Source organism: Thermomyces dupontii (genome assembly GCF_041956625.1).
Source record: "Thermomyces dupontii strain NRRL 2155 unplaced genomic scaffold VTN31scaffold_5, whole genome shotgun sequence".
NCBI classification, from domain to species: Eukaryota; Fungi; Ascomycota; class Eurotiomycetes; order Eurotiales; family Trichocomaceae; genus Thermomyces; species Thermomyces dupontii.
In genome coordinates this window covers 1,111,241-1,137,057 of record NW_027192311.1, presented here as the reverse complement: position 1 = coordinate 1,137,057, position 25,817 = coordinate 1,111,241, and the positions used below count along the sequence as shown (strand labels likewise).

General features: G+C 51.5%; 11 protein-coding genes across 11 annotated transcripts; 5 read left to right on the top strand and 6 right to left on the bottom strand.

The window, feature by feature from the left end:
- Positions 1-924: 924 nt before the first annotated feature.
- On the top strand, positions 925-3,377 carry VTN31DRAFT_5691 (uncharacterized protein; the record flags this gene model as incomplete). The annotated part of the gene is made up of 4 exons (XM_069406218.1): positions 925-1,334; positions 1,391-2,014; positions 2,075-2,603; positions 2,658-3,377. The coding sequence occupies 4 exons, from the start codon at positions 925-927 to the stop codon at positions 3,375-3,377; spliced, it is 2,283 nt and encodes a 760-aa protein (XP_069259848.1).
- Positions 3,378-3,745: 368 nt separating this feature from the next.
- Positions 3,746-4,825, bottom strand: VTN31DRAFT_5690 (uncharacterized protein; the record flags this gene model as incomplete). The annotated part of the gene is made up of 1 exon (XM_069406217.1): positions 3,746-4,825. The coding sequence occupies one exon, from the start codon at positions 4,823-4,825 to the stop codon at positions 3,746-3,748; it is 1,080 nt and encodes a 359-aa protein (XP_069259847.1).
- Positions 4,826-5,232: 407 nt separating this feature from the next.
- VTN31DRAFT_5689 (uncharacterized protein) lies at positions 5,233-6,594 on the top strand (the record flags this gene model as incomplete). Its single annotated transcript, XM_069406215.1, has 3 exons — positions 5,233-5,333; positions 5,392-5,913; positions 5,967-6,594. 3 exons carry the CDS (start codon positions 5,233-5,235, stop codon positions 6,592-6,594), a joined length of 1,251 nt encoding a protein of 416 aa, XP_069259846.1.
- A 371-nt stretch (positions 6,595-6,965) lies between these two features.
- Positions 6,966-7,808, bottom strand: VTN31DRAFT_5688 (uncharacterized protein; the record flags this gene model as incomplete). Its single annotated transcript, XM_069406214.1, has 1 exon — positions 6,966-7,808. One exon carries the CDS (start codon positions 7,806-7,808, stop codon positions 6,966-6,968), a length of 843 nt encoding a protein of 280 aa, XP_069259845.1.
- Positions 7,809-8,610: 802 nt separating this feature from the next.
- On the bottom strand, positions 8,611-10,187 carry VTN31DRAFT_5687 (uncharacterized protein; the record flags this gene model as incomplete). Its single annotated transcript, XM_069406213.1, has 2 exons — positions 8,611-9,807; positions 9,861-10,187. The coding sequence occupies 2 exons, from the start codon at positions 10,185-10,187 to the stop codon at positions 8,611-8,613; spliced, it is 1,524 nt and encodes a 507-aa protein (XP_069259844.1).
- Positions 10,188-13,270: 3,083 nt separating this feature from the next.
- Positions 13,271-15,078, top strand: VTN31DRAFT_5686 (uncharacterized protein; the record flags this gene model as incomplete). The annotated part of the gene is made up of 3 exons (XM_069406212.1): positions 13,271-14,043; positions 14,107-14,373; positions 14,445-15,078. The coding sequence occupies 3 exons, from the start codon at positions 13,271-13,273 to the stop codon at positions 15,076-15,078; spliced, it is 1,674 nt and encodes a 557-aa protein (XP_069259843.1).
- A 703-nt stretch (positions 15,079-15,781) lies between these two features.
- Positions 15,782-17,211, bottom strand: VTN31DRAFT_5685 (uncharacterized protein; the record flags this gene model as incomplete). Its single annotated transcript, XM_069406211.1, has 3 exons — positions 15,782-16,690; positions 16,781-17,143; positions 17,206-17,211. 3 exons carry the CDS (start codon positions 17,209-17,211, stop codon positions 15,782-15,784), a joined length of 1,278 nt encoding a protein of 425 aa, XP_069259842.1.
- Positions 17,212-20,068: 2,857 nt separating this feature from the next.
- VTN31DRAFT_5684 (uncharacterized protein) lies at positions 20,069-21,796 on the top strand (the record flags this gene model as incomplete). The annotated part of the gene is made up of 1 exon (XM_069406210.1): positions 20,069-21,796. One exon carries the CDS (start codon positions 20,069-20,071, stop codon positions 21,794-21,796), a length of 1,728 nt encoding a protein of 575 aa, XP_069259841.1.
- A 667-nt stretch (positions 21,797-22,463) lies between these two features.
- Positions 22,464-22,758, bottom strand: VTN31DRAFT_5683 (uncharacterized protein; the record flags this gene model as incomplete). The annotated part of the gene is made up of 2 exons (XM_069406209.1): positions 22,464-22,541; positions 22,612-22,758. The coding sequence occupies 2 exons, from the start codon at positions 22,756-22,758 to the stop codon at positions 22,464-22,466; spliced, it is 225 nt and encodes a 74-aa protein (XP_069259840.1).
- Positions 22,759-23,426: 668 nt separating this feature from the next.
- On the bottom strand, positions 23,427-23,936 carry VTN31DRAFT_5682 (uncharacterized protein; the record flags this gene model as incomplete). The annotated part of the gene is made up of 1 exon (XM_069406208.1): positions 23,427-23,936. The coding sequence occupies one exon, from the start codon at positions 23,934-23,936 to the stop codon at positions 23,427-23,429; it is 510 nt and encodes a 169-aa protein (XP_069259839.1).
- Positions 23,937-24,782: 846 nt separating this feature from the next.
- Positions 24,783-25,765, top strand: VTN31DRAFT_5681 (uncharacterized protein; the record flags this gene model as incomplete). The annotated part of the gene is made up of 3 exons (XM_069406207.1): positions 24,783-24,953; positions 25,084-25,644; positions 25,697-25,765. 3 exons carry the CDS (start codon positions 24,783-24,785, stop codon positions 25,763-25,765), a joined length of 801 nt encoding a protein of 266 aa, XP_069259838.1.
- Positions 25,766-25,817: the final 52 nt, after the last annotated feature.

Below are 25,817 nucleotides of genomic sequence, written 5' to 3'. Positions count from 1 at the left end.
AATCAGATTACTTTGTGGAGGGCTGTCAGCGGACAGAAATTGTCGGATCTTTGCCCCAAGAGTGGTTCAACAGCCAATAGTAGGGCTGACGTCACGTGTGAAGCTGCCGACTAGTACTTAGGGGTTGCGAAGGGCGAGTCTCCCACCGCCTTCGTTCTTGACGAACATCTCAACATATCCTTTTTCCAACCTCACCAAAAGAATGATATATTTATTATATTATTGTCAAGGTTTTACTGGGCCTTGAGACGGAGGGAAGCAGGTGGATTCCTTAAAAAAATAGAGTGTCAATCAAGTTACCAACCGACGCTCGTCCTCTGCCCTTATCGCGATTTGGTGGATGGAGTGATCAGTTTGTCTCAGGTAGTCGATTGATTCCTGCGTACATATATAGAGCTGGGATCTCCCAGGAGATCCGGAAACCAGATCGTCATAAGATCTTTTGAAATAGTAGTTACAGAGTACCAAGCTCAGATGTTCCATGCATGTGGAAGGACAACTACATTACATTACTCCGTACAGAACTGCTGAATGAAGAAGCAAGATGACTAAGCCTTGTCGTTGGGCTCTTCATTTGGCAAATAGCAGCGTCATCGAGGAGCGGATCTTTAGCACGAATACCCTCGAACTGGAAGAGATCCCAGGTTTTATGACATCTACAATATGACTGCACAAACAGAAATTTTCGAGCTGTACTCCATACGTCGGTTAAGGAATGTCGGCATTTTAAGCGTCCCAAGGCTGACCCGTGCATGATGGATCAGGCCTGGGCCCAGTGCCGCCAGCTGGATCATCGAAGTCTTCATACCCGATTCGTTCAGTCTCGATGGGCCAATATAACCTCTTGTTTCATAAAAACGTCACTTTCCTTGCCATTTACCATCTTTCAGATTTGTGATCAAGCGGATAATCGACTCCGCGGCCATGTCGCCAGAGAATTCTCCTCGACCGGACGAGAAGCCGTCGCTGCGTGACCGAATCGTCGGGATCTTCAGCTCCTCTACTTCCCCAAGAATATCGGGAAACACCGGCGATAGACTCGAGCGTTCAGAAGATGGAGGTGTGCCAGGACTGGGCCGAGATATGCGAGATGAGCGAACCCGATTACTCGCCAGTGATCATGAAAGCTCGCATGGGGGACAGAGGAGTTCCGGCCATGGCACGTTCTCGCCACGGCCGGAGCATTCTGAGGCAGGGCTTCCCGGGAGCGGATTTCGCTCAGGTTCACAAACGCCGCGAGTTCTGCCCTCTGGTTTCCGAACACCGATACTCGACGGGCCGTCAGTGACGAACAGACTGGCGACGGAGATAGGGGTGAAGAACCGTTCAGCCATGTATGTCAGATATCTAGATCCTATCTGTACTTGTTCGCTTACACAATCGGTAACAGGTATCTATCGTACTATGTTCCATTTATGAATTGGATCACGCAATACAGGTGGTCCTTTGTTCGAGGGGACTTTATTGGAGCTTTGACCGTTGCTTCGTTTTACATTCCTATGGCTCTATCAATGGCAGAGAATCTCGCACATGCACCGCCCATCCACGGACTGTATTCATTTGTTATCATGCCATTGGTGTATGCCATCTTCGGTAGCAGTACCCAACTTATTGTCGGGCCGGAGGCTGCCGTTTCGCTTCTTGTTGGTGCAGTCGTCAAAGCGAATGTTGAACAGGGAAGCTCGAGCGAAGATGATGATACAGCCCATGCTGAGGTGGTCGGTGTTGTCACCACCTTAGTAGGGACGTTCATATTGATCGCAGGGTTGACCCGGCTAGGATTCCTGGATAACGTTCTCGGTCGACCCTTTTTGCGCGGGTTCATTACTGCTATCGGAGTTGTGATTTTTGTTGACCAACTCATTCCGGAATTGGGGCTGGCTGACGTGGCCAAAGGTGTTAATCACCTCAGTACGGTTGGGAAGGTCATTTATCTCATCAGAAATCTAGACCGTGCTCACAAACTGACGACCATTGTGTCGTTTGCCAGTATTGGCATTATCTTGTTTTTCAGGTATGATATTGAAACCCTCAATGGTGGCCAGAGCTCGGATTGACTATAATCTCGAGATAGGACACTGAAACAGAAGCTGGAGAGTCGATTCCCGCAGGTTGCATATTTTCCCGATAGATTGTTGGTGGTGGTCATGTCGGCCATCCTGACGTGGAAGCTGGGCTGGCACCATCAGGGCCTCGATATCTTAGGCCCGGTCAAGCCTGGTCCCGGAGATGGGAATTCTCTGTTTCAGTTTCGATGGCCGATCAAACCCAGCAATATGAAGCTAATCAGGTCTGCAATGAGCACATCGTTCATCATCGCGGTGCTTGGCTTCTTTGAATCCTCAGTCGCAGCCAAAGGCATGGGGGATGGCACATCAACCGGCATCAACAAAGCTCCAGTCTCCGCCAATCGCGAGATGATCGCCTTGGGGGTGGGCAACCTGGTCAGTGGCTGCTTCATGGCGCTACCATCCTTTGGTGGTTACGGCCGAAGCAAGGTCAACGCAACTGCCGGAGCACGGACCCAGATGAGCAGCGTCTTTCTGAGCCTCATCACGTTGATTGTAACCATCTTCCTTTTGCCATACTTGTACTATCTTCCTGTGAGTACCCATTTGCTGCGAAGTGGCCATGCATTACATTGACGAACAGCGCAGAGAGCGGTGCTATCCGCAATGATATCCGTGGTCGCATACACATTGGTCGAGGAACTACCGCACGATTTACTCTTCTTTATCCGAGTCCGGGGCTGGTCTGAGTTGATTTTGATGTTTCTGATTTTCGTGGCGACGATCTTCTACTCGCTTACTCTCGGCATGGCCCTGGGCTGTGGTCTATCGGTTCTCAGCGTCATCCGCCACTCCACGCAGCCGCGGATCCAAATCCTAGGCAAGGTATCAGGCACATCCAACCAGTTCGAGAACGCAGAGTTGCACCCCGAGAAGGTCGAATTCATCGAAGGCTGCCTTATTGTCAAGATCCCGGAGCCGTTGACCTTTGCGAACACTGGCGACCTGAAGAACCGCCTTCGCCGTCTCGAGTTTTACGGCACCAATCGCGCTCATCCGTCGCTACCCCGTGTCCGTGCAGAAAGCGATAAGAATGTCATCTTTGACGTCCACAGCGTGACTTCCATTGATGCCTCCGGTACTCAGGTTCTGCTCGAGATTGTTGATGGGTACGTCTCCCGCGGCGTGCGGGTCTTTTTCTGTCGACTGCCGTCTCTTGATGACGAGGTCTTCCGAATGTTCCATCGTGCTGGCATCATCGACAAATGCGGTGGCCTTCGGCATTTCGTATCCAGCGTCGAAGAAGCACTGCGTCTGACGGAACTGGAGGATATCGGGGATGATACATGTAATTCCCGCAATCCATAGTTTTTCTATGTCCTTGGATATCTCCTTGATTTGATTTGGGAGTACGATTTTGGGGATTGGATGATGCATTTGTCGGCGTGGGTTGTGCATGACCGGATTGCATGCGATCATGACCAGTTTTGATCAGCGGAATGTCAATATAGCTCTAGATTATGCGCAATGATCAACACGTGGTTTGGTTGACGCGCAGGAGAGGACACCGTAGTCGGTGTCTGTAGGACTGTAGCAAGGTGGTTAGTGCTTCTGTCCTTGCCAACAAGCATCGGAGAACACCCGGAGAGTGAAGAGGCCTGCCAATGTTCTTGATAATGGACTCCAAAAAGTTCTAGGGAACATCCATGAATGCGAACGGGCGTGAGGGAGAGAGCTCAAGGAGGCATGTCTTCAACCCCTGCAGCCCTCTGTACCCATGTCTCCAGGATCATTTCATTCGGTTCGGGAGTGAGTCGGCCGGCCATGATAGGCTGCTCACTCGCAGAGCCATCGATAGCGGCCAGCTTGATTCTGCCATCGATGCTGAGTGCAAAGGCGGAGCAGGAGGCCTTGCTCATCCAGACATGTTTGATGACATCATTTTCACGACCAGCCTCGGTGATATTGCGGGATAGATTCACGGTCATCGCAAGATGTTGGTTGAGATATCGCGCCAGCGCACCTAGGAACCCGGACGACGAGTGAACATCAGATTCCAGTGCGAAAGTCGCGACCGTCTCCCGTGGTAGATACAAATCTCCCGACCGGAGGGAGCGCGAGATATCCGGATTGAAGGAGAGGGTTACATGCATGTCCTTTATCACGGACTCGACGATTTCGCGCTTCATCGCCGCCTCGTGAGACGCATTGGTGCCGGCGGCCGCAAGAACCGAAGACACGTACTTCTCGAGGGTCGCGCAGAGGAAAGCGGAGGGCAAGCGCAGTTGCGAACAATAAGCGTCAAAGTTGGTGGACAGGAACTGCACGAGACTGTCTCGTAGCGCATTGGGCATCCGGGTGAGGAGAAGAGGGAGATGAGTCGAGGAAATGGAGGACGCGCGGCGCCTGTTTTCGTTGTAACCGACCGCACTGGTCAGAAGCGCGGCTTTGTAGATCACGTTTTCGTACTCGATACGAATTAGGATGCCCATGATATCGTTCATGGAATGGACATCGTCCTCTTCGTCCAAGTCTGGGTGATCACGCGCAAAGCTCCAGGTCGGAATCACATCCCATCGACAGCCGACCAATGTGCCCGCCCGGGCCAGGGCGTCTCCGGGTGTTGTCAATGTCGAGTTGCTCAACTGCAGACCGCGTAGAACCTGGCCGGCGAGCGTATTGTATAGGCGTTTCGCGTATTTCTTCAGCGCGTCGGGGTCATTGAGGAAGGTGGGCTCGCCGTCATGGTGGAGGGGAGACAGACGATACGCACTCCACGATGTATTCAGCAAATGGCCTGGAGATGCGTTCGGCATTCTGGTACGTCGACGGTCGGTGGTTGATTTGTCGAGAGTTCATATCAAAGGACCTCATGTTGGGATGTTGGAAGTGTTTGGGACGACAAAACAGTGCAAACATGATCAATATCTTGGCGCGATAAAGTTCCCTGACTAATGAAAGGCTAACCCAATCAGGTTAGTGTAGTATCTCGACTCAGACAGCTGCAAGGGCACCAATCACCAGTCATGACAATGCCAGAGACTATTCCGAAATTAGCAAAGACCTTGTCTCCAATTACGCAGTCGTCTCCGGGCTCGCCGGCTTTCGATCATGATACACCCTACCGAGACGTGCTCAGCGGCAACATGGCCAGCTCCTCCTGTCTTCTAGCTCCAAGCAACTCTCGTGCATCTCTGCTGTTCTCGATGGTTCTCAGAGATACATGATGCAGTTTCTCTTCGCGTCGAAATGGAAGAAAGGAAATATCGCTAATAAATCTCAAGAGAAAGCGAAAGGGTGTAAACACCGAGGGGTTCGGTCCAAGTACGTCATGAATCTCCCCGTTTAGGTGCGGACTCCAGCTCATGATATCCTCCTTCAGAGATGGGAATCCGGAGACGTTCGTGCACACGCCTTCGTCGTCTTGTTGGGATCGCCTTCCCGTCGAGATCCAAGTCAAGATCTTTGCCCTTTGCAGCATCCACGATCTGCTTCCCTTGAAGCTCGTTTGTCGCGCCTTCCACGAAGTCCTCACCGTACACGAGCAGTCCATAGCTCGCCAGTATCTCCGGCGTCGCCGCCACGGAACATTACCGTCCACAATCAGCAAAGAGAGGACTTACACCCGGAACCCTGAGGACGATGTCGTTCTGCTTTCGGACCTGTTCCCTCCCAAGTCCAGCGCCAAGGGTGGTTACCTCTACACCTTTCGATACTTGCATAGTCTACGGCGGAAACAATATGTGTGCACGCGACTCTGTCACTACCTTGCCAACCGTGTCATGGATCGGTTTTTGAATACCCAGCAGCTCTGGGTTAAGGCGCATTTTCCGTCCAAAGCTGAACGGAACTCGATCTTTGAGCGTGGGACCATCAATCTCCAGTACAACCTTGTCCCTCTATCGTAAGGATGCATGTGTGTTTCTTGATCATCGGGATACTGACTGCTTAGGGTAGGTATTGCATGCTCTACTTTCTGGAGACATATGCATTGGCTCGCAAGGAACATACCAATTCCCTCCTGCGACATTACGAGGCCGGCCGACTTCCTGTTCCAATTCCCCTACATGTCCGACGGACCATGTACGCGGAGCTGCAGGCCCGTATCTTGCAATCTCCACCCTTCACCGATACGCCGACTTTGATTGCAACCCATCATTGCATGCATCTCTTGGTTTCCTACCTTCGACATACCATTCCTCCTGACGACCACGGCCCAGCGGATGATCATTGGATTGGAGCTCTTCTCACAATCTCTGGACTCGGTCGAATCGTGGATTTCTTTTCCGCCGAAATCGGCGACGGGGGAAATCCACGTTCCCAACGGCGAGACTTTATGACGCGATTCCAGAGCGATATCATACTCAATGAGAGGGAAGAGATGAACCCACATATCTACGAGCGAGTTCCAGAGGGCCAGTACCATTACCCATCGCCAGCAGAGGTCTGGTTCGATGTTGCCAGTCAGGAACTCCGCAGAAGAAACGCCATTCCCCACGACGCCGAAAATTTCTCGGTCTGGAATGGGATGCCGGTGCTCATTGGATGCGAGCATTGCCGACCGGCATTTGGCTGGAAGGCTTAAATCGGCTGCAGGGAACCACGAGGCCTGAAATCATCCGCCTTTCCTTTGAGACGACGTCATGACTCTCACGACGATACGCTATGCATGTGATCTTATGTCTTTTTTGTGTCTTCTAGATATCCGGTTGGATTAGGTAGTTTGGCGAAACAATGGGAGTTCTGGTTTTTGTTTAAGGTTGATGGCGGGTCGTTTCGGGGCAAGCACTGCTCATGTACTCCTTCCTCAAGTGTTTCAAGAACGTGCTTCGAAGAAATGCATTTAGAACGCCCGTAAGGAACATGGCAGCATGAGGATGAATATGCCGAGAAAAAGAAACCCGAGAGACCGGGCCTCATCGTGAAAATTGAGGGCCATACAGCGACCAAATGTCCTCAACGGAAACCCTGCTTGACCAAAGATGGCGGCTGGATAATGCTACCATCGTCGTCTAGAGTGACCGGGCCAAAATAGTCTGTGAACAACTGGACGAGAAATTTCTTGGAGAGTTCCATATGCACGCCCGGAAGGGTCTTGAACTCCAGCTTCCCCCATTCATCCAGTTCACGAAGACCGAGCCAATCCTCCTTGTAGATCTGCCGGTCTCGCAGCTCGGTGACGTTGCGCGTCGTTTCGTTGAATTCGGCAAACCAAGCAGTCTCCTTGGGGTACACGGTTTCGTCATTCTCAAACATGTACATCACAAACTTGTTCAAGCTCGTCAGTCTGGCCTTGTAGTCAGGGTTCTTGAGTGTGCGCTCGTTGTTTATATCCGCCAAGAAGTTGCTGTGCTCTAGATACGACTCCAGGTCCTCCGGGTCGCGGAAGTACTGCGCCGGCACGACCCGTGACTGCGCGAGGTGGGACCATGTCCCCAGCCGCAGGAGGGCTTCCGCCCCTCGGCAAACCCAGTCGCCGGTCGTGGCGCAGGCCTGGTACTTTGCGATGCCATTGTGTTGGCTGCCGACGGTGACGAGATTGCGAACGGGTGGGTTATTGCAGCGCTCGATGTAGCCGCGCAAGAACTGTCCGCCCTGCGAGAAACCGAGAGCGTTCACGGCCGGTGCGGTGCTCAGGATCGGTTCCGATGCCAACTGCTCGCAGACGAAGGCGATCTGCTCCGTGACATTGCCCAGGAACGTGGCCTGGCGATCTCCGCTCTCTGAATCATCCAGGCGGATCGCGTAAACGTAAGTTCCTGGATTGACTTCCTCCGCCAGAGCGGCCACTTCTTTCATGCCCTCTGAAAGATAGCTATCTCCCAGTCCATGCCAGATCACGAGAGGCAAGGGCCTTGTCTCTGATGCCGTTGAGGCGGAGTCCTTCGAGAAAGGTTGAGACCATGGAGGAAGGACTAACGCAGATGCAAAGGCCGGGAGCAAAGACGTTACTATCCGGAGAGCGAACATGATTGTGATGCTGAGCGCATTTGGAATGTGATGAATGTTAGTCGAACCTGGATTCGGGGGAGTCTGGGGGTTCGAGGAGCTCCAACCTCCTCATCTGACATACATCCAGGCATCGATCTAATCAATCGGCACTAACTGACCGACTATTCCAAATTGGGCTTTCTCCACCAAGTATATGTATGAATACTCGTACACTAAGCTTATCAAAGGTTAGTTAACTGAGCTTCTTATGATTATCCATTTCAGGGCCCAGGGTCAAGATCTTTACCTACGCCAGTTGACAGTCGTAAAAGTACAATCGGGTCATCTGAACATCTCCATTATCTCCTAGAATCGGTCGCCCATAGACTCCAAGTGCTTGAGAATTTGGAATTGTCGACAATGGCTAAGATGCTTCTCCAGGAACTACTCTCATGATAAATCTAAGTTATCTACTCCGTATTTCCTGATGTTAAAAGCTTCGCAACGAAACTGGCAGCAGGGACATGCTGCAATTTGTTGTGTTCAGACCATCGACCAGCAGTCATCAACTACTCATAACATAGTCGCTATTAGTTTCTCGAATGTTGAGAGGAGAAAAATAGTATGAAATTGTCCGACACAAAATCCTAGAAAGCATTTCAATAGACGCCTAATGTTCCGCGTGCAGGGAACGGAATCGAAACGGCGAGGTTTCTGAAGTACGAAAAGAAGATGGAGTTGCAACCAGAGCATTATTGTAAGCTGACGGTGTCATGGGAGTTCGTTGTGTATATGACATAGTAGTTGTATTTCGGTGGATTTTGATTGCGAAAGGGTATGACTCGGAAGTAGGACTCTGTTCGAGTTCCTGACGTGAATTCTCGGAAGGTTCGCCGAAATATGCGTCTGATGATTTCCTGGATTCTCCGTTGCGTCTCTGATAGTAATGGTCTTGAATATGAAACGAGGAGGGACACCAGGTTTGAAGTGGCCTTGCGGTAGATTGTGGTGATATTCGCTTCCCAAAAATCACCAGTGGTGACCGAGCATTGGTTTCCTGGCTCGCTGGTCCCCATTGTTTTGACATCTTTGCAGCTTGTCCCGGACTGTCTGGGTTGTTCCATTGAAGGACAGATGAAACACTCCTTCTACCGAGCATATCTGTTGATTCGAAGACTGGAGAAACATCTGACCTGTTATCATCCGTTTTCCGCGAGCAAGGATTGCATATGGCCAAATCTCCGAACTCTGAATTGTGGCTATCCATGAAAGCTGAACGTTTTCGATTTGCCTTCATCTGTTCCTCAAGTATCTGATCGTCTAGTGTGAATCTATTGCGCGCCTGTAGTTGATTGTCAGGGGACAGAACAGTAGCATTGCGGTCTTCATATTCATGTACTGTGACCGAGCTCCCGCAATCCTCAGTGAGACTGAATTCATGCAAAACAAGTCCATCATGTTCAGTACGATCTGCAAAGTCGTCGTGAAACAGCCACAAATCTCCACTGTCAACATTCCACGAGGACGACTCCAGCAGCTGCCCGCTCTCCGCACCATCAACATCAAGCAGCATCGAACCAGGAGATTTATGTCTAGTATGTAAGGGACCTTCTGAAGCCCATTGACTGCCATGAGATTGAGTTGTGTTTGAGCATTTGGAAGGGCTCACGGCAGACTGTCGATCGAGAACTGTATTGCGAGTCTTTGTCCCATGTGACACCTTTCTCCTTCTCCCTATCATGTTCTTTTCATCGAATCTTGGAAATCGCATGTGTAAAGGCCTAGATATGGACAATCCGACCCAATCACCTTTCTGGAGAAGACTCCGCTTGATGTCCTCAAGTTGCGATGTATTCTTTGGCGAGAACTGAGTCAAACGCATCAGTATCACTTCAACAACGGGCAACATGATCACTTTACATGAAGATCCTCTTGCCTGGATCTGCGCCTATTCACACGATGGCGCACTATGGGCGGCCGACTACCCGGCTGAGTGGAGCCATGAGATGAGACACTGTTATCAATCGTCACTGATGCTTTTTCGACAAATCCAGATTTCGGCTCCTGCGTTGAATACAATTGGTTCAGCTGTTCTTTCGGAGGAGAAACAAGGCCGGAGCCAGCAAGTCGCGCTGCTGCTTGTCGTCTCTTCAGACGAGCTTTGGCAAAATGGTCTCTCTGCAACCTGACCAGCGAATTAGGTCGGGCACGAGATTGAAGCCGAAGACGACCTCCTGTCCAGTTCATTGTGCTTGATAGTACAGTACTCAGACTGCAATGTATCGTTGCTACTACACTCCCTGGATGACAAAGTCATCAACTTTTGGGTTGTAGAAGGGAAGGAGCTGAGGCACCTTCCGTCTCTGGTTGTATTTGGTGGTTCTTCTTGTCAGGTACCACTAGAACTCGATAAGCCGGCTATTCTTGACAATTGCACCGATACTTGATACGGCAGTAGCTAATACAAGCTCTATGAAAGTGAGCTCGAGTACAATGAAGCCTATCTTCATACTATTTCTCAACTAGCTTTCTTTAGTGATGTTTTTTTTTGTCATTCCTCGTTTATACTTAGTACTTAAGTATGTTGAGTGCAGTACGGAGTACTTCCAGGCAAAGTGTAAGTCTAGGGCTGATCCTCCACGTGACTTCTCGGGTTAAATCGGCATCCGGTCAACCTCGCTCAATTGTCGCAAATTTTTCCCGCTTCAATTCCATCTCATGATCGCTGTTGTTCTCTGGACGTACCTACTGTACTACGAGTATGGAGCTCTCTGTGCACACTCCGATCTCTCGATGAATCAAACCACTGCTGAAGGTTAGTTGTCACTTCCTGCTCTAGTCATTGACGTCGATTGTTGGCACCCTTCTGCCATGATGAGCGACTATTCAAAGCATAGTTCACCTGAAGTCGGCATGACTCTTGAACGACAATCCAAAACCATCTTTCACCGCTCTTTCTGATTGCCTTGCGTCTCAGTCATTTCTGATTATTTTCATCTGTTCTCCGTCTTCGTGCTGGCTAACGGTCGGATTCATGATTCAGATCAACCAGGTTCTGTGGCAGTTGCTGGCCAACGTGGCAAGTCATGTTCCCTACAGCGCATTCTGTAACAGTATCGCCCCGTGTTCTCATCCTCGTAATCCGCACGCTGCGGTCGCTGGAGCCAACGCGTCTGAGCTCCGAAATTCTCTTATCATGGTTGTTGCTTCATGTCATAGACTTGCACGGATGACTGCACGATTCAGGAGTACGAGTTGACAGGTAATGATCTTATCTGCATTCCATCCTTGATTCCTCATTGACAGGTCGAATCAGACCTCGTCATCCAACTGAACCTTCTTTTCGCTTCCATCCTCATGCGTCATCCCCTTAGGCTTTGCATCACAGCTGCAGCATCTGGTCCAGTAGGCTGTAGAGTCACAGACAGTCGGACTGCTCCGCTTCCAGATGATTTGTCGCCCCTCATCGATCATGACCATCACATGCTGCGCTTTTCCGACTTCAGTCAGTCGCGCACTTGCAGTGATTTCAATTCGGACGCAGTTGATTCGTAAGCTCACACTCTTGAGGCTTTGGCCCTCACCACTGAAACTGCAGTGAGTGGCCATCAAAGCGTTGCGTGCAAATCCACCTGCTGAGTTGGCAGTCGACGGTGGGATGAAAAGATTGGTCGGGGATGTCGGAGGAAGGAGCGACTGCTGCAGCCAAATCACACCATCACTGCATGCCAAGACTTGTTTTCGGATGCGCTGGTCCACTCCCTCCACTGGGACTCGGGCCGCTCCTTCCACTTGCCGCTTAGCCTTGCCAGCAGAGAGAATCCCCCTTCCCCCCTCCTTCCTCCAGCGCGGGCCAGCATTAAAGCCCAACACTCCCCCCCCTTCGCTCCAATCTGTTTTCTGCTTCTTCAATATCACGCTCTGTCTGGATACCCAATTCTGCACTTCTCTTGTACAATTCTGTCGTCCTTGTTGTTGTCGGTGTGCAGCATAGGCTTTGATCTGCCTACGACAAAATCACTCAACTGAACGACCCCTAGGATTCGCTCTATACTGAATCCCGTTGGATTGACCATACGGATACCTGTTGTTCCAGTTGGAATCCCGCCCCATCTCCTAGGAAAGGATTTTCTTGCCTTTTGGTTTCTTTTTTCGCTTTGCCTTTTTTTGCCCCAGGATTGAAGAATTGTGACTCGACACTACAAATATCAGGTAGCCCCAGTCCCTTTCCTTGCTTTCCTTTTATATTGCTCTTTTTTTTTTATTGTTTGTTTGGCGTCGCATTCTGGACCTGTACTGGACATTCATGAGAGGCCTATGTCAAGACTGCCCGGATTCAGGACCCTTGATCATCACCCACTGGAGCTTGGAATACCCTGAGGACCGTCGGCCATTTCAACTCCTCCCGGATACCCCTAGGACACTTGCTTGGGACCTCTCTCGGCAACCGCCGAGAGGCCAATGGCGATAGGTCTCGAGAGCTTGATGTTGGCTTCTCGAAGACCCGTCGCTCGTCTCGGAAGATTGTCTGGACTTGATTGTGAATTGGCACAGTTTGTTCGCTCATCATGGATGTTACCCAAAGACCTTGACCTAAGACCTGGATAAATGGCCAGCCTGGAGAATGGACCGTGGATTATACCTTGGGCCCGGGAGATATGATACCTCAAGGACCGTTTACTTGCTTCCTTCCCTTTTATGACCCAAGATTATGGATACCCATTTCTGTTTACTAACCCGGAGTTACGTTATTTGACTCGGTTGACAACCCTGTATGATGTTGCAGTGGTTGTTGATCGCTGGATCGACTGAAGGCCTTAGAATCAGAACCGTGAAATTCTCTGGATCCAAGGATTGATTGTTCTGCTGGAGCCTTGTTACCCCGTACTAGGATTACCCTCTGGAGTCCACCTATTTCCTTGGTTATGGATAATGATATCCCGGTTGAACTCCCAGGATTAAGCCCTCCCGGACTCATGGAGAAGTGCTGTTTAACTGGACCTGATGATAGCCCGGATCATACTTCCCAAGGATCACTACTTCATACAGCAGCTTGAATGGTTAGCTCATCTTGATCAAGATACCCCAAAGAAACGCGTCTCATGACTAACAAAAGCTAGGCCTTAGCGAATTTCCTGGACAGACCTGAAGCGACGTTTTTTTTTTTTTTTCGTTGTTTTGTTGTTGTTTTGTCTGAGTTCTTGATCCTGCTCTTCGGTCCATCGCGCGGTATACTAACTTTTGATCTCGGCTTAGTGCACAAAACTGGAGCCAGGCCAGCTTCCTCTTGGTTTTCCAAATACCCCCCCAGGATGTGCACAGTAGTCAAAATGGAGTCGGGGAATGTTGTCTCCCTTTCCCAACAACCATCGCAGCCAATGGGCCAAAGCTCAGGGCCAAGACAAGGCAATACCTTCCAGACCATGGCCAACATCTCCAGGGCAGCCCAGGATGATGAGATGTCTACCCAGGACGGCTTCTCATATTCTTCCAGTCTCCAGAGTTCCCATGACATGGACCAGTGGACATTAAGCGCTCCGGGATCCATGGAATCAAGTCCGGTTATGCCTCAACCAAAGACTCCCGAGGTGCAAATGGTGCCATACTCGTTTTCACATCAGTCCATGTTCCCATCTGGAGGTCTCACGGACTCGGCTGGAATGTTCCCATCTTTGTCTGACCTTCATGCCGGGGGTGCCAATGAACTTGAGTACGCTCAGCCTGGCCAAGACTTTTCTCAGGCCTTTTCTTCCCTGGTGGATTTTCCGTTTGATGAGTCCCAAAGCTGCATGAATGATGATAGCGCTTCCATGGGAAACAGTGCTCTCCATGAAGAAGGCGCCTGGAAGATGTCGTTGGACACGGGTGATTTTCCCAGCACTACCTATGAGCCCGTGACAGCTGGAACCACCGCCCCGGTTTCCCCTCCACTCACCGAGGCCAGCAATGTCTCCATGACATCGGGCCCCGCCTACGCCCTCCCAGGACGTGATGAGACCATCCGTGGAGAGAAGAAAACAGGGACTGTGCGAGGACCAACCTTGAGCATGGAGGACTCGGCTCATCCGTTGACGCCACCATTGAATGAACAGGACCCTAACAAGTTCGTTCCTCACAACCCAAGAATCGATCTTTGTCTGCGGTGATGACTAACAACTATTGACAGGACAATCAGGCCCTCCAGGCAAGCTCAAAGGCCACCCCTATCTGCAGCCTCCCCTTCGCGACCCAGGAAATCTGATCCAGAGGTTTACACACAACTATCCATGAGGGAGTCGGTGGGACGGTCAAAGGATAATTCGGAAACTCGGAGCCCAAGAGACCATCCGTATTATTCTTTGCCACCCCAGAGCGATGGGAAATACTATTGTCCATTTTCCACTGGAGAGAACCCTTGCCATCATCCTCCCACCACTCAGAAATGCGCTTACCAGTAAGATGAACCGAATATTTCAGTCAGGTCATTGTTCCTCTGCGTGCTAACAATCAACTTTCTGTTTTTAGCAAATATCTGGATTCCCATCTGAAACCATATCGGTGCAAGGTTCCCGCGTGCGTTGCCCAGAACTTGCATTTCTCTTCCAATGCCTGTCTGTTCCGCCACGAACGGGAAGCTCATGGACTTCATGGACACGGAGATAACCCCCACCTTTGCCTTTTTGAAGGATGTGATCGCTCTATCCCCGGATATGGATTTCCTCGCCGCTGGAACCTTTTTGACCATATGAAGCGGGTTCATGACTACAGCCCCTCGGACCAGCCCAGCTCCCCGGATACCTCCGCCAGCGGATCAACCAAGAAGAAGGATGGCACGGTCCGCAAGAGGAAAGTTACCAAGACCGTGGCCGTCGGGGCTCAGACCATGAAGCGGAGTCGGTCCACTTCGGGTCAAGGGGGTTCCCCAAAGACCCATGCTGCTCATCACAGCCAGCGGTTGCAGAATGCGGAGCGGAACTACTACAACTGCCGATCCCGCCTGTTGGAGGAGCTGAGCAATATCACCCCGCAGGATTCGGCCATGCATGAGAAGGTCAATGCCAGCCTTCAGGAACTCATCACATTGGGCCTGAACTACCGGCAATTGGAAGCCAGCTGTGCCGCCACACAGCTTGCCAAGAACGGGAGTACTTCCTCGTGACCTTGGTTTCAGAATAACTTTCCCTTGGAGAGCTGACCTCCGGGCGTGTTTTCCACGGGGTGAGAACAAAAGAGAGAGAGAGTGTGTGTGTCCTGAAGCATGTTGAAAACAAAATCACGACCATGCCAGACTTGGTCGGATCAGTTCCTCTGCTTACTTGCAGCAGCATGATGATATGAATTCTCTGGAGCTGGCTTCCATTTCCTTTGAACTGTTTTTGTCACGTGTGAAATGACCTTGTTATGTTCCTCCCCCCCTTTCACTTTCGGGGTTGTTGTGTTCGGATGATTTGTACTTCTTTTCGGTGTGGATGTTTTTCTTCTTTTTCCTGTTCTTACGCGATACATAACCCTTCTTTTTTGTTCTTTTATGTGATGACTGATGACTGATGACATGACCCTGTATGAGTGAAATGCATGTATGTAGACATTGGATATGGCTGGGCTTGGGATTTGGGATTGGAGTGGATATACCTACGGGAGGACATCTGGATGATTTTCAAATGACATGTGGAATTGAAAAAGCAATTGGGAACAAACTATCAGCAAAGTCAGACTTGAGAGGTTAGAATATTCTGCGTAGTCACCAGAAGCAGACGAAAACCTTAAAGTCTACAATAAACTAGACATGTAGAAGTCTACTCTTTCATGTGCAGGATAACGAAGTGGCTAGAACTCTAGATTGTCATATCTCATTTTCAACATCATACACGATTTTCCCCTGCCAACTCCGCATTCAGAAACCGTACAAAGGCATCCCCAACTTGATCGACGCTGAGACCGCCGGAACCATGGCCGTGGTTCTGACCGACGTAGGCGCGGTTCAATCCGATCCATTGACGGCGCAGACGCTGCAGCCGCGGCCAGGCCAGCACACCGCCGACGCCGCCCAGATCATCGGTGGTGGCGGAAAGGGCGACATGCGAAGGGACAAAGACCGGTGTGGACGACTCGGGGACGGGGATCGTGATACCCGCCGGAGGCGTGGAGGGGGATTGGGCCTTGGCTTTGGCGAGGGCAGCCTCCGCGGAAGGGTTCTCCTGTGTGAATGCTCGGATGGCGTTGATGATGGCTGTGGTGCGTTTCTCGAAGCCGTAGAGGGCGGTGGGATCCGTCGTCGCCGCCTGCACGGTCGCTTGGTGCGGTTTGACCTTGGCGCGGCTGAACCGGCCGCTGCCGCCAGCGGCAGTGGTTGCGATACTGCCGGCGACTGTGGAGGTGTCGGTCGGGGCTGCTGGCCGTTGGTCTGCGGGGAGGCTTGTCAGGCTGGTAGTAGGAGGGTTCGTCTCGATCGGGATGCCGGTGATGGCGCTGAAGATCTCTTCAACGGGTGGAGCCGCATCAGACCATGGCACCGTAAAAAGCGGCTTGTCCCAGCGGTTATGCGTGCTGGGTTCTTCGTAGCGATAGATGAGATTATCAAGGAGATCAGGAGGATAAGGTGGTTCATTGTCGGGTGCCGCTAGGCCAAGGTCGTCGCCAGTGCCATCCACCTCATTTTGTGCTTCGGATGAAGACTGTGTCTGTGATTGGGGCTTCAGTTGCTGCTGCTCGCGGCGAAGGCGGGCGTTGTTGATCGCGACGCATTTATCGATGGGAGTGCCGACGTGGACCTACATTGCAGGAGGAGTCAGCAAAACGTTTTTATTTTTTTTCTTTTTCGACGATTGCCGCGGCGATGGAAAGAAGGATCGATTACATACAACGCAACAAGTCGTGCCCACGGCCTTTGCCTCGCACCAAAGCTGATAGCGCACGCCCTTGATGTAATTCATGCCATCGAGAATGACGATGGTGTCGCGGCTCAAGGCGCGCTTCACTCGCGCAAAGGCCACCGCTCGCGCCTCCTTCTCTGATCGCGCATTATCGTAGACAGTGCGGGGATGTGAGGCATCATGAGTCGGGACGATGTGTATCTTGTAGCGGGGTGGTGGCTGTCGCTGCGGGGCGTCGTCGGTCGCGGATGTCGACGCAAGGAGTTTTTGCTGGGTGGCGTCGAGCAACGAAGCGAGCTGCTGGGCGCGGTATGTTAGGCCCGAGCAGGGATATCCAGTCAATATAATCAGCTGGGGGATTTGTCAGGTTGATGGTTCGAACAGGGGTTCGAAGTCAGGGTTGGAAGACTCACAGGCATCGTGACCGAAATGTTGAGGAGGAAATCTCATTTTCGTGAATCTCCGTCGATGACCCCTGCATTCTCTCCGGCGCATCCAACCGTCTTTACCCATCGTCTTCCTTTCCTTACAGAGCACAGGCCTCAACTAATCGATCTGATGGATGAGATGATTATGCAACCGCTATCTTATGCGGAAAACTCGAAAGGCACGTTCGTCCCATTTCCCAGCGTCAAACTTGGACCACCTGCATCGCCCCATATTATCAACGATCATTCAAACTCTCTGCAGACATCGAAGTCAATGCTGGGTACGAATCCCTGAACCGGTCTTGCCTAATGCATTGCTGTTGAATCTCCCAGTTTTTGCTTGAAATCTACGCAACCACACAGCGCAAATGTCCTCATGAGAAATTTTCGTTCATCAATGCAGCTCGCGTTTGGATAGGCCTACTTACGAAGCGACAGACACTCGTGGAATCTGAAGTCCTGTTGAAGCCGCAGTCATAGATCCTCTGCGATCTAATGCAGTATGGTATACTCCGTATTCCGTGTGGGTTATCGAGTTGGATAGTATGAGCCGTTGCTGCAAAACATGACACCTGAGGCAGCTGGCAGTATATACATCCGTCCTGTAATATAACTACGCTGTTTCTTTCATCCTAGAAAGTACTATTTGCTTCGGGCCATCACCACCGGTCAACCCGGGTGCCTTTACATGCCTTCGATGCCATCTAGCTTGCCCGTTCCTCAACCGATTCAATTCCAGGTCTCGGTGCTCCTCGGGCGCGTTCCAGGAATATTGACAGGCCTCCCTAGTGTTCTGTGGCAGCAGATCCTTGACAAGCGGGAAGAAGCTCGGAGGTTCCCTCATGGGTACTCCGTAGGTATTCCATGTTCCATCAATCCGAACATCGGATGGCTGCTTCATATTCAAAAGGGAACAAAATGGAGAACTTTGCTTGTCGAATGCTGGAACCATGAAACATTCACCCGGTGTAAGGATCCGACTTGAGGATCATGATCATACTTGTCCTGGTAATAGCGACAATAACACAATACATACTAGGTATATAGAGCGGCGTTGCAAGAAAAACCAGATCAGGTCAACCAACATCGCGAACAGAACCGGTGCCGGTGCGTGTTGGGGTGGGCCTCTGAGGCTGACGCCTGCGGGCACGAAAAGTCAAGAGAGTCGCTACAAAGCCCAAAATAGATACGAACTAACCCAGATTGTTAAGATTGAGAGTCGATTTACGTATACTTCACCTATTCGAGTAGGTAATATCTTAGGTACTAGGGGGTGTACATTACCGCATGGCTTGACCAGAACAACTCGCTGACAGTCCGAGATCTCCGACTCGGACGACTTCTAACACGGAAACAATCCTTTGAAAAGTAATCACCACATGATGAGGATGATCCCTGCTCGGCAGAATTCAAGAAGTATGTACTAGTTAGCACACATTTGGCCCATCGTACGAACCGGTGATGGGTTGAGACCAGGCCTTTGAGGACTTGTGTGATGGGGTGTAACGAACTCGACTCATTGAACGGCACTTGTACGCTCAAGCCGACTTGTAACCGCTTTGTGGTTTGTACAGTTATTGAAGGAAATTATGTATATTACATAGACTGTACAGAGTACATCGCGACTGGGTTGGGCGAGGTTAAACTCTTAACTCCACTGGGACGAACCACACAATCGCCAGGTACTTACATGTACCAATCCTTGAGGCGTCTTTGTTCAGGGAGTCAGGCTTTGTTACGAAATTCGAATTGGACTGAGGAAGAAGCGTCTTCCACCAGTCATGGTGAATGATGAGCCGAGTCCGGCAAGGTGGCCTTAGCGCGTTACCGACCACGAAGCGCGGCGTGGGAAATTAGGGTTTTCCAACTGGACAGAAGGGCTCAAAGCCTGAGGAACTGACAGGTCGCTAGATCCACCACTAATACGAACGCCATCCCCAGTCCCAGTCGGCTGCAAAGTTGTAAGCTGAACTCGGCACAATCAGTTCATTTTTCACAAAATCTCTCTGGGGACTGGGGAAGAGATCTGCATCTCAGCCACAGTTGGGATCCTCGTTGGGACGGGGGAACAAGCTGGTGTGAATCCTTATCTGCAGTGACCAGAGTCCCTGCATTTGCTGAGTCTCTTGTACAAGACGTTAATTATTTTGTGACACAGGTTCTTCCAGAAGATTAGTCGTTAGGTAGTTAGGTTACTTTTAGAATTGTGAAAGCGTTCCGTTAGGTTGTTGGAACAATTTCTTGACTATTCCTAGCCCAGGACGGAGTACTGTATTATACTCTCCTATTATGCTTGGTTTAGATGGAGGCCGGCGAAGTGCATTTTAGTCTGCGGCTGAGTGACTGCGGACCACCGAACAGAGGTTCATCATTTTACGAAATTTCGTGCTTCAACAGAGGACACAGCAATATTTTAGGGATTCCAGTCTTATTGCACCATGTTCAATCGGAAATCTTCGATGTAACTAACGGCTCTTTCTGAAAGATGCATAGTCTTTTTTTGTTATGAATCGCCTTCAACTGAGCTCTTACACGGTTCCCGGACCACCTCTATCCTTCCCCTCGTTCCGTTCATGATCTTGCACTGAGGGCAACTGAGGTAGTTGACCGACAGTCATAGCCTGTCTCGCTCCTGTGACTGTTCTGCGTCGCGCTCTCAGTGACTAATCGCGAAACGTTCTGGAAATTGCAAGTAATGTTGCCGCATGCGCGCTGTGGACAACCGACTCTGTGACACTTTCTCGCCCTGCTTAGCCTGTATACACTCCAGGAATTGAAGGCCTTTCTTTTGATCGTCCAGTTCTCAACTCACCCAACTTCTCGCTACGAGCTCGATGGGTTAGCCAACATGGCGCCCTTTTCTCGATTCTTTAAACGAAGCGTCTCCAAGCAGCAAAGCCCCAATGAGCAGACAAAGCCCACAGGCCCGCCCAGGGCGTCTGGCAGGAAGCCTCAGAAATCTCAAGGCGCCCTGCAGGGTGAACAAAGACATGTTCCAGCCAAACCACTCCCTACGCCGCCAGAATCGAACAAATCTACTTCAACAGAAAGTATCGCAACGCGAAAGCCGGCACCTTCGTATCGGCGGCGATATTATTCGTCCCCCATTAGCCCGTCAGTTCCTTTGACCCCGGTCGAAGCGTATGGCCTGGAACAACCGCAGGAGTATGATCCCCCACGACGGCGAATGTTGGCCAAGGCAACCAAATTGCGGCCGCAGAGCATGGCCGTATCAGCCTCACAACAGGCATCCGCGAGACGACCATTGTCCTTGGGCCCATTTCCTTACTCGCCGACCTCTACAGTCTCACAGGCAGCTTCTGCGTCGTCCGTATCGGGCCGTCCATCGCCAAGTGGGAAGCAGCTCTCGCACGGACGCTATGCGTCGTACTCCTCCGACGTTCCGTCTTCATTGACGGCTGGGCGGGTCCCGGACTCGCCGGACCAGACGGCGACGCAATCACAGCCGCGGTCCGTTTCGGGACCGTCGGTCTTATCGGAATGGACGGTGTCGAGCAGTAGACCAGAGTCGGGCCTACCAACGCCCAGATCCAGCGCCCAATTTGAGCGCCGACATCAACAGTCGCCAACAACATCTTCGCCCGCGATCTCCCAAGCCAATTCGACGAGGACCTCCATTGACGGGCCCCTGCGCCAGCGGACTCCTTCGGCAAGTCGGGTCAGCCAGAAACCCACCGAAGGATCTGCCAATCTCTCTCCTCAGCAGGGATCCCATCAGCGCTCTCTATCGCTTGATACGACAATCACCATCGAGCCAAGGCGCAGCTATGAACCAAGCTCAGTCAGCAGGGACGCTAGCAATGAAGTCTCGCCGGTGGTTTCGGACATCGACCCGCAGAATACGTTGCGTGACACGATTGGCAGCAGCGATACCGTAGCTGCATCCCACACAGCCAGGAGTGGCTCTGAGACCCGGGAGGAACCTCCGTCATGGCATGATTCGATGCATTCGGAGCGCAGCAAGGACGGCACTACTGACAATGTGTCGGATTCCTCACCCGCAAACAACATTCAATCTGAGCCAACGCACCCAGCCAACGAAGCGCCCACGCAACAACCGAGTGCATCCACGGATGAGGCCAAACGCGAGGATGACGAGCCTACAAATAGCACACCACAGGAAGACGTCCACCGGCGCCAGCTGTCGGTCGACACCATCGTACCAGAGCACAGCAATGAATCAAGCTCTGCCAACGCGGGCGCGAGCGACGACGTCTCGCCAGTGGAATCGTACCGGGATCCGCTGCGCGAATCTGGTGACAAGGAAAATTCGGTGACCGCATCAAGCGAAGTTTCTACTAGTAGTAGCAACTCCGAGGCCCGAGCGGAGCTTCCACTGCCCCGGCATGATCCGATGCATGCCACCCAGGTCAATTGCATCAGCGACAGTCTGTCAGAGTCAGCGCGCGAGAACGCCGAGCCAACATCAACGAATTCGTCTAACGACGAGCCCACTCAACATCCCGGTCCCTCGGCGGTTGACCTCGAAGGCAAGGATGGCAGTGAACCCAAGGAGACCACTCCGCAGCAGGAAGAACTCGATACACGCCCTTGATGTAATTACACTATTCCACCACCGCGCATTGATAGGCCCGAGCAGGGATATCCAGTCAATATAATCAGCTGGGGGATTTGTCAGGTTGATGGTTCGAACAGGGGTTCGAAGTCAGGGTTGGAAGACTCACAGGCATCGTGACCGAAATGTTGAGGAGGAAATCTCATTTTCGTGAATCTCCGTCGATGACCCCTGCATTCTCTCCGGCGCATCCAACCGTCTTTACCCATCGTCTTCCTTTCCTTACAGAGCACAGGCCTCAACTAATCGATCTGATGGATGAGATGATTATGCAACCGCTATCTTATGCGGAAAACTCGAAAGGCACGTTCGTCCCATTTCCCAGCGTCAAACTTGGACCACCTGCATCGCCCCATATTATCAACGATCATTCAAACTCTCTGCAGACATCGAAGTCAATGCTGGGTCCTCAGCCCCGGAGACCACTCCGCAGCAGGAAGAACTCGATAAGCGCCATCCATCTTTGGACACTATTCCACCACCGCGCATTGATGAACCGCACTCTGTCGACGCAGTGTCAGGTGGTGACGTCTCGCCGGTGAAATCGTGCCAGGATCCACTGCGCGATTCAGGTGACATCGGCAGTTCAGTGACCGCAACCCGTACACCTACTACTAGTAGCAACTCCGAGACGCCGGCGGAACTTTCACCATCCCGGCATGATCCGACTCATGCCACTCCGTCGGAGTCCGCGCCTGCGGACGCCGGGACGGAATCGACTGGTCTGTCAAACGGCGCAGTCAGTCAACCCGAGGCCTCGGCGCATCATCTCGAATGCAAGGGAGCCGACGAACCCGAGAAAAATGTATCCCCTGACACCATTGAGCCACCGCGCAGCGATGGACTGCTCTCCGTCGACGCCGAAGCAAGCGGCAACATCTCACCGGAGCATGGCGAGTTGCGTAACTGCGCTGATAGCGACACCGACACCGTGACTGCATCTCGGACGATCACGGATCATCGTATCATCTCCCAGCGGGAAGAAAAACAGCCCCCATCCCGGGGTGATTCGATGTCTGCCACGTACAGCGACAATGGCGACAGTGCGATGAGCAGCTATGCTCCATCGCCGGTCCGGAATGCGTACCAGATTGCCGTATAACGCCGTTGTTCTGAGGAGATTCCGGGCTGGTGACGCTGACTTTGACTGAGCCGCTCGGGGTTGACTGCGGCTGCGACAGTGGCCAACTGATGATTTCTGATCATCCGGGTTATGATTCCTGGATGAGCGGGGAAAAAGTGTAGTGGATTGGCAAGCTGAATTCTCATGGAAAACCTGGAGTTATGGCAAATCTTCTTTCTATTCATGTGTACGATGAGATACCATAGATTGTTTCGAAATTGCCCTGAGTTATGAATAACAAAGGCCAGTTCCCAATCTTTCCATCGGATCCCATCTTTATCTTCCCAACAATGATGCAATGTAACGGACAAGATTCGAAGGAAAATAAAAGAGGAGAAAACCCAAATGTGAATGCAACCCGCTCGAATTCAACCTATCGACCGACCAAAAAGCAGAGAGCCGCCCAAAATTGAACCAAAACAGAAACGCCAGCCTGTATATGTAACTCTCCTGATAGTAATATAGTTATACCACGAAGTGAAGAGTTTATAACGTGACGCGCTCCATCTCGCTCATCATCCTGTCCATCTGCACTCTTCTGACCGCTTCCGCGACGAGTGTAAAGTCCCGAAGGAAAGGCGCGGTGGCGGCTGGCCCGCCTTTCTCACTGTAATAATACTGCTGCTGCTGCTGCTGCTGCTGCGCAACCGCAGTATTGTTGCTGGGGCCGTCTGTGGCAACAGCGGGTGCAGGAACGAGCTGCTCGGGCTGAACTGCTCGCTGCTGATCCTGCCGATAATAAGACCCTCCTTGACTTTGCGGCCACGGTTGTTGCGAATGTGGATGTCCCCAGCTCGGTGCGGCGGGATGTGACTGAACAGATGGCTGCGAGGGCTGATCAAAGGCCGTCGTCGACGGCTGAGACTTCGCCGTTGCCGTTGGTAATGAGGACATGGATGTGACGTCGGTTTGGCCGAACTGTGGATGTTGTTGTTGTTGTTGCGAAGCTATCGAGAACGGATTATTGGAATGATACGGCGGCCCTTGGTGATCCATTCCGAGCAGCTTCGAAAACTCGAGCCGGATAACGCGGCAGCGAAATGTAAGAACAGTAACGGATCTAGTCTCAGACGGTGACGAATGTACAGGCCGTGGATCTCGGACAGGGATTGCCCTCGAAGAGATGGCGGGAGAATGTCGACAGCGGAAATCAGCAACAGCGGGACCAGCGGGGATTATCTTCAAGCATCAGCGGATGCCCGATCGGCAGAATAAAGAGAAGTGTGCCAGGCGTGGGGTCGATAAGGTTTATTTTGGTTCGCACGTTGCAAGAAGGCTCGAGGTTGAGTGTTGGCTTGATGGCATATGCATGCGATCCATGCAGAATCAGGATTCAATTTCAAGTCACGGCTAGTTACTTCGTCACCCCGCAATTCTCAAATGGCCTATTCACTTTGTGCGGAATGTTATGTTCGCGCAGCACAAGAATTATCACTTGTTCTTGGAGAGAAACAATCTAAAAATTCTCGGAAGATCAAAAGAAATACCCGCCGAGCAAACACCGGTAACCCGATGTGAGGATTAAACCAATTACGGTAAGGTTTACTTTAATTCAACACCAATGTCGTCATCCGTCTTGCGAGTGAAAACACGTGATTTAATCGCACCATGGCGTGGGACCGTGGGTGAATGAAGCCTATTTGCTGTATCAGTTCCTATTGGCTGACCCGCTTTAGGTTTACGGCAATTATTCTCATCACCAGATTGAGTTTGGCATGCGTTTTGAGATTCTCCGCGCTTGTCAGCACAGTACGAGTATCAGTAGCCTTGTGTTACCATTTCAGGAAGAACCGTAGGTTCCCGCCCTCATCGCAAAAGCAAATGAACCGAGCATCATCAACCATGGCTGAGGACAACCGCAACGATGCGCAAGACGACGATCTCAACACCGGTGACCTGTTCAAGGACCCCGAAGGATTTTATCCAGAGGAGCCAAAACCCACATACGCGGAGTACCGGACGCTTTCCGGTCTGAACCTGCGCGTGCGTCTAGTCGGAAGTCATCCTCTTTACGTAGGCCTTCTTCGCTCGTTCGCATTTTTGCTCGCAAGTGAAGGAAACCCGACATCCATGTTTCCTTTGCTTTTTCCTCCCCACCTTTGAACGAAATATATATATAATCTCGGGCTGACTGATTGTGGAGGGCTATCTCCTGTGGAACGCCGGACGAACGACCTCGGAGCACCTTGAACGCCACGCGGGCAAGCTGGTCGCTGGCAAAGATGTGTTGGAGATTGGCGCCGCGGCTGGCCTGCCCAGCATCATCAGCGCAATCAATGGAGCCCGGACGGTTGTCATGACCGACTACCCGGATCCGGACTTGGTCGAGAATATGCGCCAGAATGCCGACGCGGCGGCACCGTTTATTCCGCAAGGGTCGCAGCTGCATGTCGCCGGGTACAAATGGGGTGCGGAGACGGACAAGATTCTCTCCTTTCTCCCCCAGCCATCGGCCGGCTTCGATCTTCTCATCATGGCAGATGTTATCTACAGCCATCGTGAGCATCCGAACCTGATCTCCACGGTGCAGCGGACGTTGAAGCGATCAGCCGATGCGGTCGCATTGGTCTTTTTCACCCCGTATCAACCGTGGCTTTTGCCCAAGACCGAGAAATTCTTCCCCCTGGCGGAGGAGAATGGGTTTATTGTCACGAAGATCTTCCAAAAGGTCTTGGATAAGGTGCTTTTTGAAAATGATCCGGGCGTAAGAACACAATCTCTGCAATTGAAGTTTCTTCGCGCTGATAGTTTCTCAGGACGAGACCCTTCGCCGAACCGTATTCGCATATGAACTACGCTGGGCTCCAGATCGGTTGGCACACTAATCAGGGTTACAACGTAAACAGAGCTACCTATGTAATACACATCGCAATCGCA